At 44.9% G+C, this 15,882-nt stretch overlaps 1 protein-coding gene across 2 annotated transcripts; it reads left to right on the forward strand.

The window, feature by feature from the left end:
- Positions 1 to 6,994: 6,994 nt before the first annotated feature.
- Positions 6,995 to 14,160, forward strand: CD247 (CD247 molecule). Of its 2 annotated transcripts, none has more exons than XM_019619974.2 (7): positions 6,995 to 7,135; positions 8,433 to 8,486; positions 9,492 to 9,575; positions 10,268 to 10,303; positions 10,953 to 11,009; positions 12,584 to 12,625; positions 13,070 to 14,160. In XM_019619974.2, the coding sequence occupies exons 1-7, from the start codon at positions 7,010 to 7,012 to the stop codon at positions 13,133 to 13,135; spliced, it is 465 nt and encodes a 154-aa protein (XP_019475519.1). In that variant the 5' UTR covers positions 6,995 to 7,009; the 3' UTR covers positions 13,136 to 14,160. The 2 variants fall into 2 exon arrangements, with proteins under 2 accessions (XP_019475519.1, XP_019475521.1); XM_019619976.2 differs by having other exon boundaries at positions 12,587 to 12,625.
- The last annotated feature ends 1,722 nt before the right edge of the window (positions 14,161 to 15,882 follow it).

The following is a 15,882-nucleotide window of genomic DNA, read 5'->3' on the forward strand; positions in this document are numbered from 1 at the left end:
AAAAACAAAACCTGTTTCCAGGCAATTTTTCTTTGTCTGCACATCTCGGAGGTTTCCCGATAAAGCTTTTGTGGAGAGAGATGGGGTTTTTAGAGTAAATACAATGTGAAAATGTTCATCCGTTTTAGAAGCAGCATTAAGGCCCTTTAAAGAAACATCTTTCGTGAGATCTGCAAGCAATTTTATCAGCACAGTGATAGTGTAATGCATAATTCAACACTTAGAGAATGAGAGTGAAGTTAACATCCCATCTTATGTGACTGCTTTGGAAATGTGCACTAAAACTCTCAGATATGAACAGCTTTGTTCAGCAAACTGTATCTGGTCTAGTCACTGAGTGCTGCTACTGTGCTTTAAGATGCCATGAAGAAATACAAGGAATCTAAATGCTCTACAGGTAGCTGTGGCATTCCTCCAGGAAAAACAAAACAAGACAAATGTAGTTGTAAGCAACAAGACAAGATTTCTGTGTGCAGTGTTTCTGGAAGATTATCTTTTCCTGAAAAATTGTGAAGAAAAGCAAATAGGGTAAACTCAGTAACGTAGATGAAATTGACATAGATCGATGATGATAGCTCTCCTTTCCAGGTGTGAATGGCTGTACCTCATTATGCAAGCAGGCAACAGGCCAGTAGCTTTCTCCAGGTTGCCAGAGGACTGATGGCATCTAGACAGAAGGACAAACTCCAAGTCAGCACCTGCATGGCAGCAGCACGAGCTCTGCAGAGGCCTGCTGGGTTGTGGCTGCCAGTGGCTGGCTGGTGGGCATCCACAGCAAGTACCAGCTGTGGGCTAGGCTGGGGCTAAGCAGAGACATGAGGATGGGAAAGGGTCTGAAGCATATTTAGGAATGCCAAACAGGCATTTAGTTCAAGGATAAGAATAAAACTAGAGGAAAGGAGTGAAGTGGACATTATTTGTAGCTGGGGTATAAGACAGAATACGAATTAGTATGGTGGGTGACTTCATTAGTTTTTTGCCTCATTTATGCTGACTTCAAACATCTATAATTCAGCTTGCTCTTTGTTTAATGCAAACACAGATCAACCTCTGAAGTCCCACTACTAGTGCCATATATGCTTCATCATATAAAAATCATAGATCCTGCTGTGTTTGTTTTGATGGGCTGATACCCAACTCTAGCACTCACTCAGATTGACCGTTACTGTAGAATGTTGGTTTTGTTTTTTTTCCTTAGAAAAACAAACAAGAACAAATAATCCCAACATGTTAAATGTCCAAATACTATCTCCTCCTGCCCCTCTGAAACCAGTGCATTCAAGAACCATATGAAATCTCAGGGTCTTTACCGCCTTGCTATCATCATCCCATCCTGTGTTCAGCATTCAGAACATGAACTGTTTGCTTCGCCGTGAAATGCTGGCAGGGATCGATGGAGATTTCTTGGACAGAGGGAGTGCAGAATGCAGCCTGTAGTTTTCAGAGAAGCTGACCCGGAGTATTGCTATTGGCCACCAGAACTTTGTGCAATATTGTCTGTAATTACTGCTAGCAGGAGGACTCCGAAGCTGAGCCTCTTTGGGAAAAGGATTTCATGTTTTTAATACGTCTGGCAATGTAAGCTTAAATACAGCATGGTACCCGGGCTGCCTACAACAGACAACATTGAAAAGCTTAAAACTGCAAAATATAAATGCTCTTACAGAGAGCCCACAATGCCACTTTGTTTTACAAAAAGTACAATTTTGGTACCTGTTGTAATCTTCGGCTATGGAAATTAATTTTTTCCTAAATCTTCACTGTTAGAGTCTTAAGTTTGGTGCTCTTACTAATTTTAGATAGCTTTGCTTGGAAGCTCTCGTGTTCATTTTCAGCATAGAAGCTGTTACAGCCAATTAACAATTGGGAAAAATAAAAAAATTAATAGAGGTACTGTAACAGAAATGAACTGAATGAACTGCCAGAAGGGATAACAGGCATGACCAGAGACTATGCCTACTATTTAGCAAAGTAGTTTGAAGGCTAACAGGTACCTCTGCTAACACTATAATTTATTATTGGTGATATAGAGGCGTATGTCTATGTTGGATATGGATATGTTGGGTACTGGAATTAACTTGATAAATTTTAATATTAGTTGACTGCATTGTAGGTATGGGTAAAGCATGATAGTTTTGCTTTCATCTCAGGCACAAATGTTGACTTACAGCAGTTTGAACTCTTACTGTAAGTATGCAGGAATTTCTTATGATGAGAGGGGGATCCTTTTTCTTTGCTTTTGCCATAGTTCTCTCTCTTCAGAGAGAAGTGATTAATAAGATTAAAACTTCCCAGTGTATGAGAGTTGGAGAGCACTTTGACATTTTTTACAGTTAAAATATTATTTTTGTTATCCTTATCTTAGAGATGGCAAAATAAAGCCAAGGCATCGGGCCATTAGTAATAAGGATGTTCTTCCCTTCTGTTGTTTTTTTCTGTACAGGAATGCATTGCTTTCCAACAGTCTTTAATTCAGTCTGCCTGTCCGTCTATCTATTCTCTTTGTATTTGCAATTTCCTACCTATGTGCGATAAGATACATCTCAAAATACAGCAGCTTTTTCCTTGTGCTCTAATACAACCTGAGATAAGATACTCAAGATCAAGTACCTTGGGATGGATTATAACAAAATGTAGTGATGGGAGGATGAGCAACCACAATTATGTCACCTGGTGGTGGACTGCAGACTGCACCTGCTAAGTGTTACCAGGGACATAAAGCCATACCCCACGCCCTGATAGTTTATAGTCTCTTCTCTTCAGCAATGTTTTACTTTGCCGTATTTTATGCATGTAGTTTGTCCACGCTGTTAAGATGTGAATGCACACAAATTAGAGGAGAAAACATGCTGGAAGGGGAAGAAGTGATTCTTCTTTTCCAAAGGAGAACTTGTAAGAGATTCTGGACTTAGCATTTGTCCTCAGAGCTTTTGCTGAAGGGTTCTCTCGAGGACACAGGCATTGTTTGTGGGAATGTTTCCATGCTGTGATTGCTCTTCCATTGGCTCTCTTTATGAGACCCACGAAGGGCTTAGTGTTCAAGGTCACTGGAAAGAGGCTAAGCTTTGGCCAGCGATGCTGAAAGAAAAAAAAATACACAAGGAATTAATATTAAACCAACCCCCTTAACCAACCTTGCTTTGTACTTTATATGTAAGCGCCATTACATGTGTGCCATCTCCTAGCAGGCACAATGCGGCACAAACAAACATCCCCTCGCTAAGTGGGTCGGCAGCAGAGAACTGGCTGCGATGGGGAGGGCTGTGTTGAGCCTCTCCCACCCCAGCGCTTGTAGCTACGCTGTGCAGAGCCCCAGCCGTTAGGGCCGGCACAGCCTCCTTCCTGCCCATAACCTGATGCCACCACTGCCGCTGTGAGGTGATTTAACCACTTCTCTGCCCGACAGCAAGCTTCTCCAGTAATTTTCTCAGCAACAGAGATGCCTTTTTGGAAGCGCAGGTTTGTAAAGAGACGGCAAGCAAACATCTTGAAACTCTGCACGTCTTGAGAGTGTCTAACCTGAACTGTCCCAATGGATGCCCTAAAGTAAATGTTGAAAGCTTTCTGCAGGCTTGGATGACAGCCACCCAAGTTTTGTAAAGCATTGCAATAAGCTTAACTAAAAGAAGTGGATGGCATTCATTATACAGGTTTACTGTCCTTTCTGTTGCTTGCTCTTTTGACATGGGTTAGGTCTTGTGCTGTCAGTGAGTTAGAGGAAAACTGATCCTGGAGAAAGGAAAAGAAAGCAAAGCTTTCATTCCAATAGGATTAGCAGTGATGAGTGTATGGTCATGGCTTTGCCCGACTGTACCTCCAGGGGGGTTCCTGTAACTGTTGCAGCTTTGGACTGTGTTGGCTGCTATGCAAGGAATCACTTGTGGCCTGACTGGTGTCTGCAAATAGCTGCAATCCTCCCTCCGGCACCTCAAGCCTTCAGACTGCCGTGCTGTGATGGAAAAGCTCCCTCCTTTTCTTCTCTGCTTGCAGCTGATCAAATGTGTTGGATTTGAGTTCATTCTGAGATGGAACAGCTCTGTTACATCTTTTGTGTTTGTGCATATCTGCATTTGGTTTGGTAGGAGCCATGAAATCCAAGCAGTCCCTTCCTGCATTAACCCCGAGATGAGAAGAACGATGCATTGATGAGTGGGAAGGGCTTTATAAATCTTCCATTTAGGAATCGCTCTTCATCTTATCAGTATATTTGATTACTGGAGCCATGGGCCATGAGTTACTTGCAAGCTGCTTAGCAACCTTGTGCTTCGTTTGCTCTTTGTGCAATCTAACTTTAAAGTGCCAGGGGAATGTCTGCTGCACCCAACAAATACCTCTGGTTGTGAGGCAGAAATCTCTAAGGAAAGGAGTAAGAAAGCTAGAAATAACCATTTGAGTGGTAAGCCTTGCCTCTCTGGATACTTAATAATACAAAAGTTAGAGCAGGGAACATCTTTTGCATTAACTAGACTGAACTTCTGCTATCCCTGTTGAATATGAGTCTAGTAAAAGAGCATGGGTCTAATCTAAAACCCCTACAAAAGCTGAAAGAGCTTCACAGTTTACATCTGTTAGCTGAGCTTGCTGAATATCCGGGTTCTGCCATCACAGTGTGCTTGGCTTGCTGTCTGTAGGAGGCATCACAAGTTTTGCTTCAGGAAAGCCCTTTACACCAAGTTCTTGCAAAAGCGAGAAGTGAAAGCAGAGCTTTTCTGAGAATGACTGACTGTTTGGGTATGTGAGGAGTCCCCTTCCAGAGATGAGAAAGGCACTCCCCTCTGTTCTGTTTCCGACAAGGCTCTGGAAATATTCTGAGGCATAAAGATTGCCTTGTTCAAGGTGGGCAAAAAGCTAAACTTATTCACCTTCAGACTGAAACAGGAGATCATTTACTATTGTTTTTTTTGCACACGTTTGGTCTTTCAGCAAATCAGCTGGAAAGTGTTTGGCATTTGGTCACACTATCCTCATTTCCATTTTCTAAATCTATTTTTTCTCAAATTAATCAAGAGGAAAATTGCAGTGCTTGAAGTTGGTGATAGTACCTCCCTGGAAGGGATCCTAGCAGAAATATGATGGGTTTGCCACATTCCTAAAGCATCTTATCTTGACCTTATGTTTCCATAATGCATAAGGACGCGTATAATGCATTATGCACTTTTGGCATAAAGAAGTGGGAATTCATGACCTGATTTTTTTTATTTTTTTCCCAAATTTAATTATTCTTGCTGCTTAGCATCCAGTCTTATAACGCAAATCCTGATAATATTCATGTTTTGCTCCTCGGTTTTAAGGCCAAGGAAAACAGCAAACTGTAATGTTGAACATGGCCAAAGCACAGCTTGTGTCTGTGCTGTGTTTCATAAACAGATGATAATATGCTGATGGAAAAAGTCTTCTCCAGCTCTTCTCCAGCATTGTGCCCGTGTTTAGACATCTTGCTTTAAGATCCTCCTGCATTTTAATGGACTGCTGAAATTTGGACTGGTAAAACACTGGAAAACTGTGGTGCACAGGGCACCGTGAGGCTAGTTTTGTGTTGAACAAGCACTGGATTAAGTATTATCCTCTGAATCTCTAGAAGAACTTGTGGAAGCTGCTTTCAGCTTGTTGGTTGGCTTAATACATGATGCGTGATGTTAGGCAAATATCTTAATCTCTCTGTCTCCATTTACCCCATGTAAACAAGGTTCGATAATCCTGAAAGTAATGCAGTGGTTATTGTTGAATGTTATTTTATAAATCATAGAAAATGGGAGGGGAAGAAGGAAGGCAATCCAAGATCTTAGTCTTACTTTACTTCCAGAGATTTGTTTCTAAGAATAATTTTTGAAAAACGGAATGCAAATCCTTAGTTAAAACAAAACTGGTGTCTGGAAACGTGTTTTTCCTTTGGCTGTGTGAGCTTCTTGGTGGGAGCAGTGATTTGATCTTCTACTTCAGAAAGTACAATTGGATTACCAAGTTTCCAGGCATGGATTTGAAGCCGTGCTTTATACAAATAACATCCTTGAGCAGTGCTGCAAACCATCACCATTAGCTCTATTTCTGTTGAAGAGACTCCCTTGCGCTGCCCGAATGGCATCTGCAAATTGATGAAATCTCCATTGTGACTGGATGGACTGGAGAGAAAGCCCATTGCACAGAGCAGCCCCGCTCTCAGCGCGGGAGTAACTGAGTGCCTTGAAGTAGTGCATTAAGTGGTTCAACTGCTATCCATCACATGCAGTTAATAGGAATTGCTATACTTTGTTCACCTTAGGATGGAGATGAATCATACCAATTCTTTTCAATTTATCTCCGTAGAAGGGTTTCACAGCCTCTTGATCATTCTCATCTTCCTCTTTTGAACTCCCTCCAATTGTCTGTACAAAGCATGCCTCAGATTCATTTCTAAGTGATTTTTTTAATAGCTGTGAAATGCACCTTTCCTTTGGCAGTGGTTTTGGAGCTGCGTATTAGATCCATATTTACTTTGGCTTCTTGACCTGAATTGTTTTTATTTTTCAGCTGCATCTTCAAGCTTGCTGCATGTTTCCTTATACAGGAGCAATTTAATTAGCTCTAGCTGCTGAAAACCATCAGCATTGCTGTGCTCTGCTTGATGTGGTTGGGGTATGAACATGTCACGAAAGTGGACGATTAAATTAACACCAGCATCTTCTGAAGAGCAGTTTTATTGAGCTCTCAATTAGGGCATTAGCAGATTTTCTTCCTCAGCAAAGTTTTAAAAATTTCTTTTTTTTTAAACTTCTCAAAGGGATTCACCCAACAAGAGGCAGCTCAGTTGGAACAGGACCTGGGCAGCCTGCTCCAAGTGACCCCATTGGGTTGGTCATCCATTGCTGCCTTCCAAGCTCATTTGTTCTATGATCCTTGTTCAGATTTTCATCTCCTTTGCAAACAGGCAGACTTGCCTCTGTAGTGGCTTTGCTTGGTAAAGTACTGCGCTGCACTGCCACATGTATGTTGTCAAGCACACGTTGATACAAATGGCCTTGTCTGTTGATGTATGTGGTCTTTCTGTGCAGATGCTGTAGCAGTTCTTGGACTGACAGATCCCCGACTCTGCTACTTACTTGATGGATTCCTCTTCATTTACGCAGTCATCATCACGGCCCTGTTTGTGAAAGCTAAGGTCAGTCTATATAAACACTGATGCATTTGGCTTTTGTGGTGCTAGCATGGTGGGCCAAGCTGGAAAATGGGGGTGGAAGCAGGAAGCACATCTCTTAGAATAAGAACTTAATATTTTCACAGAATCACAGAATCACAGATTTTCTCTCTCTTCTCTTTTTTTTTCCTCTCCTTTTCTGGTACCAACCTGAGTATCTTGGACAAATGCTGTCTGAGGGTTCAGGAGTGAAGAGAAAGCGTATGAACTACATGAGAGTACTTTGATGCCACAGTTATGCATGCAATCAGAGATTCTGGATAGAATAGCTGGGAAATGGTTGGTGATGTGGTTTCTTCTGCAGCTTTGTCATTGGAAAGAGAAGAGAGGTTGTGCAGAAAATTCAGGACAATGCCAAGTTCGTGAAGGAAGTAGTAACATGTCTCAGAAGGCAGACATGCCCTTGTCTATAGCCCTCAGCATGCTCGCTGTCTTTTTGGTCTGTTCAGCTGTTTGCTGGTGAGGTTCGTGGTGCTGAGCTGTAACAAGGAAGCTGCTGCAGGGAGGAAGGAAGCAGGAAAGCCATATGGTAATGCCAGGCTTTCAGCCAAAAGCAGCAGAGCTGAAACACCATCATCATGAAGCTCCATGAGGCCAGTGGAGCATCTTCTGGGCAGCTCTTTGTCTTGACCCAAACCTAGAACTTATATATTTCCTAAGGAGTAGCATCTCTCACTTTTTGCTTCCTGCTCAGAGGAGTTTTCTGTGGTGGCTTTTGCCAAAGGTACAGCCTTGTTTTGGCCTTTTGTTTATGGACAATGTGGCTGATGTTGGGCTCTGTTAATAGAAGATGCTTGGTAAATAAATTACTGGCCCTGTCAAAGGCTCCAGTGCCTCTCACAGGAAAAGCATGGAGTGGATAAATGGTAATTACTACAAATTTTTATTTAAAAAAAAAGGAAAATCAGATTTATCCTAGGCCTAAATGCAAACTCAACTAGAAAGTTGTTTTTTTAAGAAAGATTTGATGTATGATAATAATTCAGTAAGATTAAGGCAATACAGAATGCAGCATAATACTCTTCAAAAAGAGCAGAGCACGAAGGAGCTGCTCTCACTGACCTAATGCTGCCCTTTCTGCCTGCAACAATTAACTTGTTGTTCCTTATCAGTCCTGTGTAGAGCAGGATTTGTATTGCTGCAGCTCCATCAGTGCCACAGAGTGCCTGTGTGTGAGCTGCCCAGCTTCTGACAAGAGGAGAGAAGGAACAAAAGGACAGAAGCCTCTGTCCCCCTGCTCACAGTTTGGTTTCTCTTCCAGCTTAGCCAGTCCTCTGAACCACAGCTGCTGCTGGACCAGGACGATGTGTATAATGTAAGTATCTGCTGTGTTATGTGTGCTTTTTCTAAATCGTTCTACCTCTCTGGGCACTTAGTGAATTGCCTATGGATCAACAAAATGTGGGATGGACCAGCTGATGAAGGCACTGCACCCAGGTGTGCAGCATAGCAGTTAGAAGGAGAGTTATATGGAGGAAAATGAAAGCTGACTGGGGCTGTTGTGTGGGGCCGTACTGGAGGCCCACCCAACTCTGTGGCCTGGCCACAGTCAGCATCAGAGGCTCTCCCTGTCGTGAGAGGATGGACACAAGCACCTGCCAGCCTTCTAGATGAATTGCTTGTTCACGGTAGCATTGAATTCTGGCTATACATCTGATTGCCTTGATTTCTGTTTTTATTTTTATTTTTCTCTCACACTCTTGTAGCCACATCCTGTGACGAGTTCCACCATTTAACTGTGTAATTTATGAAAACTAATGTTCTGTTTTCAGTTTAAATTACCACCTGTCACCTTTCCAATAGCACCGGATACTGATACTCAGTGTACAGAATAACTGTGCTCTTCTGATCTGAAATCTCTCCTTTGCCCTCTTCCAAGGTAACCTTTTCCAGATGGGAGATGTGTAACTTCTGCATCCACTTGATGCAAATGTAGATGAGCTGCTCTGCAAAATCAAACAAATAAAAACAACAACAACAACAACAAAGGTCTTGTACATAAAACCACCAGTGGGAGAGAGGGCATGGAATTCAGTCTCCCTTTCTCTCCTGCGCTTTTTCAACTCAGTTCTGCTTGGGAAGTTTCTTGATGTAAACAGTTTGCAGCTTTCTGCTGCACGGACCACTCTTTCTGGCTTCCATAGCTTTGTTGTAGACAATTTTGTTGAAAGAAAAGTAAAAATTAAGAGGTAAAAACTTTTTGCAATACTCATGGAGTTGGACTCCAAGCTGGGTAATTTATTTGCTCGTGCTAAGCCACGCTCTATTTCTTTTCTCATGATTGTGACATTCACCGCTGCTTCTTCCTTTCTCGTTTCAGAAACTGTCCCGTGGGCACAGAGATGAATACGATGTGCTGGGCACCAGAAGAGGCGCAGACCTTGAGAAGGGCGGGAGACACGAGGTAGCTTCCTCCCACATCCCCCTCTCTACTCTCTGAATCCAGTTCCTTCCTCCTTGCATCTCACCACAGTTCAGACACACGTGCACCCAGCACCGGTTTGCAAGTCACCGGGGTCCTCTTTGGGAGGGAATGACACAACCCATGTGGCGGCTGTGGCGCCGGCAGCGTGACAGGGACAAAAGTAAACCTCCCCCTCTCTTTGATCTGTGCCCCCACCGCTTTGCTGAGAACTCACAGCCACGCCGCTGGAAGTGACACCTGGCCCGGGCGGATGCGGGGCAGGCGAGGTGGAAATGAGTGTTTCATGAGCACTCGCTGCATGTGATGCTGCCAGGCAAGCACCGACAGTGTCAAGCAGCAGCCGGAGCAAATGCTTCTGCTGCAGAGCCCAGCAGCTTCAAAAGAAGAGGGAGGGGAAACCTTCTGTGGGGCGTGCCTGCAGGTGGCGGCTGGAGGGGGGTCGAACAGAGGACAAGAGAACAGAGTTAAGAATTTTTTTCCAGTTATTAAAATCATATGACTAGTCTAGCAAATAAGTTGTTTTAACAGAGCCTTTTGGATAGAGGCGAGGTGGGCCCAACTGGCTGTGTCCATGGAGCTGTAGCTGGGCCTTAGAGCAAACCCACAGGCACGTACGGGTGGTGGACAACAGCAGTTGAACACGTGGGCAACTTTTTTCCTTTTTCTTACAGCAGAGAAGAAAGAACCCTCACGACACCGTTTACTCTGTGAGTAGAGAACTAGGGGTTGGGAACGGCTGCTTAGGGACCTTTTGATAGACTTAACTCTGGTGAAATGTGGGGGCCAGCACTCCGAAGGACAGGGCCACAAACGCTAATGCTCACATCTCACCCTGGATGTATCCAGGTGCTCAGTGCTTGCTGAGAAGTGAGCTTTGGTTCCCATGGCTGGTTCACAGTCTCTGATCAGTGCTGGTTGTGAGCCTCAGAATGGAGGGAGGGAGAGCCCCTCTCTCTTACCTCTCACCCTACTTTGTTAAAGACTGTGTCCTGTCCCTGGACCACAACATTGTGTTGGGTTTTGTCTCCTGAACAAACTCTGCTTAAAGGTTTTCTTTAGAGAGTTTCGGTGTAGTGCAGTATGTGGCACCAGTGTAGCTAAATGACTTGGTCATTATTCTTCATTTATATTGTTGGAGACGGTGTGGTGCTGCTGAGCAGAGCTGATGCTGCCTCACTTATGCTTTCCTGCACGTCAGCCAAGACCACCACTATCCCTCCTCTGGATGGGGCCATAGTTCTGCACTGAGGCTGGGTCATACACGGCAGCCCCAGTCATGCAGGAGTGGAGCGTGGGCACATGGTGACTGGGTTGGCTTTTCTGGTGACACTGACACCTTCCCCCTCTTTCTTGCAGTCCCTGCAGAAGGACAAGATGGGCGAGGCCTACAGTGAGATTGGGAAGAAGGGAGAGGTGAGTCCCTCCTAATGGGAGCGGGGGCAGGTGTTGCTCACTGCTGCTCCCTTGCAGAGCAGCAACCCTGTGTGAAAGCACCTGCAGCTGAAGGCAGTTACCTATTTCCTGTAGTACCCGGTGTGATAGGTACAGCAGAAAGCGATGAAGCTACAGTTACAGCAGCCACAAGGTTGGGGATCGGACAATAAGGTTTGTGCCACTGGCATTAGAAACATGGCCCATACACAGCTGTGGTGTTCCTGAGGAGACTGAGTAATGTCAAGGGAGAAACACTGCAACTTTTCACAGAAAAAGTCTGACAGTGACCTCAGTCATCCTCTGAGACGAATGAGGAATACCTGAAGGAAATACCTGCTGCAAAGCTCAGGTCACAGCACCGTTGAGCACTTACTTTCCTCCAGGGCAGCCCTGAGTTTCACAGTGTCTCTCTGTGGGCCACCGCGTCTGCTCTGCCTATAGCCACAAGTCAGCACTTGCATGCTTGTCTGCAGACAGGGAACTGGGGGAACATTCTCCTCCCTGTACATTTTCTCTATTATTTATAAGGGAGCAGCTCTGTTGTGTCCAAGGATAGTGACAAGGGGACAGCTTCAGTTCAGTGAGCTCACTGCCGGGGGAGGGATGCCTGTGTTGTAAAGAGACCGTCTCGGTATGCTGTTTATGGCAAAATGAAAAATTGCTGTGACCTACACAGGTTCTATTTTGAGTCAAAGTGTCTTACACGTAACCTTTGATTTCCCTCTGAGAAGAGAAAAAAGGGTATTTCAAAAGAAAGCTTAGCATTGAAAAATGATGAAGCACCACCAATATTTAACACCTCCTGGTTTTTTTTATTGTTCTAAGGGCCCATCTGCCATATTCAGGCTAGGTTTGTGAGCTGTGAGTTTATGCAGTCTCACCCCAGTTTTACTTATGAATGTTTCTATTACCAGCAAGGTGAGGAGGGAAACAAAGCCTTCCCTCGTTCTACACACATGACGCTTCAACAGCCTGCTGCAGTGTTAACTGGGGTGTGCATTGCTCTCTGCCATCTGTATCACACAGGAAATGCTCCCGGGCCATGGCTGCAGGCTTGTTATGGCCAGCCATGGGCCTGGCACATAGCCTCCATTCCAGATCTGCAAGCTCGGCCATCCTGGGTTCCCACCTTGAAGCTCCAAAGCATGAGTTAGAGACAGGAACTTATGGCCCCTGTCTCAGGAGTGGGCAGTCACTCAGGCACCAGCTGACATGTAGCAACAACTCAAACCACATGGACTTATTTATTCAGGTGTACTCTTGGCCCACAAAGCAGTAGGAATGCTGTCACACCTCCTGGCCTACAGTGAATCGGGAAATAGCAGCATTACGGCAGTATGACAGGAAAATGTCATCACATCAAAATAACTTCCCTTGCTAGTTCTCTCCTTCCATGGCCCTTGCATCAGGCTGGGGTGGCTCCAGCCCAGGTGGCACTCACCAGTGGGCTCTCCCTCAATGCATCCGCAGTTCGGGATGGGAGCACTCAGCCTTCTCTTTCTTTTGGTGAAATGGGAAAAGCACTGATCTCTGCTTGTTTTGCTTCCCCAAAGCAGCAGCGGCGGCGAGGAAAAGGGAACGAGGCTGTTTACCAGGTAGGCAACACATCCACAGCTGCCCCCTTCATCTATCTCTGCAGCTGAACTGCAGCCTCCATCGCATCTGCCTTCCCTTCCAAGTCATTAAGGAGAAGTCCTGAGAATACTGTTCCGGATTTCATGTCTTAGTTAGCAGAGCTCACAGTTTGTTGGCTCTTAGCAGTCAATAATGTGCAGTTAAAATGTACTCTAAAGATGGGCAAAACCGGTCAGAATGAGTTGCTGCAGCCGTGCACTGCTAACAGTTCCTCAGGCTGCATCCTGCCTCCAGGTAAGTGACACCATAGCGAGACCAAGGAAATGCTCATCAGTTAAAAAATAATCTCTGTAAGAAGCAAAAACCACAATGATGCTCTGCCACCCCCAGCATCTTCTTCCTGACCTGACAGCCACCTCTGGAGAACCAAACCCTCTCCTCACCTCTGTTTCTCTCTTTCTCAGGGGCTCAGTGCAGCGACCAAGGACACATACGACGCTCTCCAAATGCAGCCCCTGCCCCCCCGCTAAGAGGGAGTCACGGTGGGGACGGGCAGCGGTGAGGGATGCCCACATGCTTGGGGGGAGGGAGGGGGGAGAAGGGGGAAAGCTTTTTTCATCCCAAACAAAACAAGCACTGTGTACTTCCTCAGTGCAACAATCTACTTGGGTTGGTGCACCGAGGTTCCTTCTCTCCTCTTGTGGAATAACGTAACTGCAAGCTTTAGCTTCTGAAGTGTACATACCTGTAAAGTTATTTCCCACACCAGTAGCTATTAGGTTGTTTTTGCAGGATTTGTGTTGTAGGAACAGTCCCCACCTCCTGACACAGCTGTTTCTGAAGCTCCTCACCTTTTGGGGGCACCAAGACACACAGCTGCTGGCTCATAGCATTTAAGGACTCGTTAGTGATAGGGCTGCCGTTTCCTGCAGTGTTTATCTTCACGCCATTTGACAATCAGCCTTCCGCTTTAAATTTACCTTTTAAAAACTGCAGTAGCAGAGGACAATTTTTTTTTCTTTAACTGTGAAAAGTGATGTGGTGTCAGTGCAGTGAAAGGTGCCAGCTCTTTGACATCAAACAAGATCTGAGCTCCAACAAAAGAGGAAGCGCCACGTGGACAGCACGAGGCGCTAAGAGCCAGGCAATGGCCAAGAGATGCCTGGGAAGGCAGAAGCCAGCATTGCTGCAGTGACTATGAGAATGGACTCTGAGAGAAATGCTGGAAAGGCCGGGAACCTCACCCCTCCCACGTGGCAGAGGGCTGGACCTGCTGAGCTTCTGCTCTTTCACATTATTCACAACACCTACAACCACCGCTGCAGCCACCTCCCTTTGTAGGAGTTTATGGGACGATGGCTGTGTCAGGAAAAAAAAAAACCTATCGCTTCTGGGCAACAGATTCTTTGTATAAAAGCCAATATATAAATGCAGTTCCAAACCAGCTAATTTCATCTGGTTACTCTTAAAAGACGATGCAGGTATTATTCCAAAATGGTAGTGAGGTCAGTAACATAATGCGTTTTTGATGAATTAATAAAGTGAGTGTCAAAGACCCACGTGTGCATGGTGCACTGCTGCATGGTGGCAGTGTGGTCTCCTTGGCCAGCTGCTGGGGTCGGTGTTTCCCCAGCATCAGCTGGGAGGATGCGGGAAGCAACGCTGGGACAGCACCTCAAGCCTCAGCATCGATCGATGCGTTGTTCTCCTCGTGCTGCAGCCCCAGGCAGGGATTAGAAGGCTGTGCTGTCAGCGCCTGTCAGCAATGCAGCCGGGGGAGTGCCCTGCAGAACGAGGATTATTGCAGCACAGTGCAGAGGCAAAGATGAAGCAGAGAAGCTCGCGGCAGCCCGGGCTGCCTACAGTGGGCCAGGGCAGGTGCACCAGTGGAGGGGGACTGCCTGCCCCGACACATTGACAGAACACAAACAAGCGCATACATGTTAAAACACTTGGAAAATGGTTTAATGATGTTTACAACAGAAATGAACTGTACAATTACAGTAAGTTTAATATATATAAAAAATTACAGCAGACAAATGCATCTACACAAAATCTACCTTTTCATTCTGATTTACCGTAATCTACACAATCTCTCACCGCCTACAGCTATCTGTAGGCAACCACTGGGAAAATAATAATAATAATAATAATAATTATAATTATAATTATAATAATAAAGGGCATCTTTAAAGAGACAGCACTTCACCTTCCTTCTCACCCTCCGTGCAACCGGCAAGGTTTGAAATGTGTGGGACCCAACCCCTCAGGCTCAGTGTGAGGCGCAGTGGGTACGGGCACTCCAGGGGGCCTTCCTGAGCTCTGCTGACTCGAAGGTCCCGGCACAGCACTCGAGGGAGGGCAGGAGGAAGCGCCAGGCGGATAAGACTGAACTTCTGTTTTGTTTTGGAAAAGAAGCAAAAGTGGCTGATCTGACATTGCAGCCGTTCTCTGACCACTGAGAACTATCGCTGGGTTCCAAAGGACGGGCCCTTCTTCACACAAAGGGTTGGTTTTCGAACTAACGTATTAAACAGCTTTTAAAGAACAACATTTCAGCTCCTTCCTCCTCGGCCCATCCCTTAAGAGCAGTGAAGAACCCTTTGCTCTGAGGAAGAGCCCCGGGTTAACGGGTGCGCGGCGAGAGGAAGATGCTGTCTCTTTAAAAAGAAAGCAAGGATCCCAGTTGGGAGCGGCCGTCAGTGAAATGCAATCCGAATTGGCGGTCTGTGGAAATTCTTCATGGAGCATTATGTACACTTTAAAAACCCTTCGTTTTTGTTTTTGTTTTTTTAATTTATTTATGAACACCTAGGCAGTGAAAACCGTTATGTTAATACATACATAGACACACCCAAAACATACAAAAATACTATTATTTCAAACTACTAAGAATAGGACAAGTTCAGTTATCTCCATGCTATGACTTTAAGAGCATTACACTGAAACAAACAAGAATTTAAACGACAATTTTTTAATATCCCAGAAATATACCAAAATATACATCTAAGCTTTGGAATTACTGAGGTTAGACTAATGCAAGTGCTGGGTAATCGTACTTAATACACAAGTCTAAGGTTCTGCAGGAAAGAAATTATCTTTGGTATCTGCATCAGGCTAATAATATTAACATTTGGATTTTGCTTTGGGATAGAGCTTGTATGACCCTAGAACCAAACACCCCCCAATCAACTGAGATTAAAAAGATCCATGTAAAAAGTTCCTCCGTTTGCAACCCCCCCAAAAAAGTTAAAAAGTCACAGGCATCTACCTAGCA

The sequence above is a fragment of the Meleagris gallopavo genome, chromosome 1, assembly GCF_000146605.3.
Source record: "Meleagris gallopavo isolate NT-WF06-2002-E0010 breed Aviagen turkey brand Nicholas breeding stock chromosome 1, Turkey_5.1, whole genome shotgun sequence".
Lineage (NCBI taxonomy): Eukaryota > Metazoa > Chordata > Aves > Galliformes > Phasianidae > Meleagris > Meleagris gallopavo.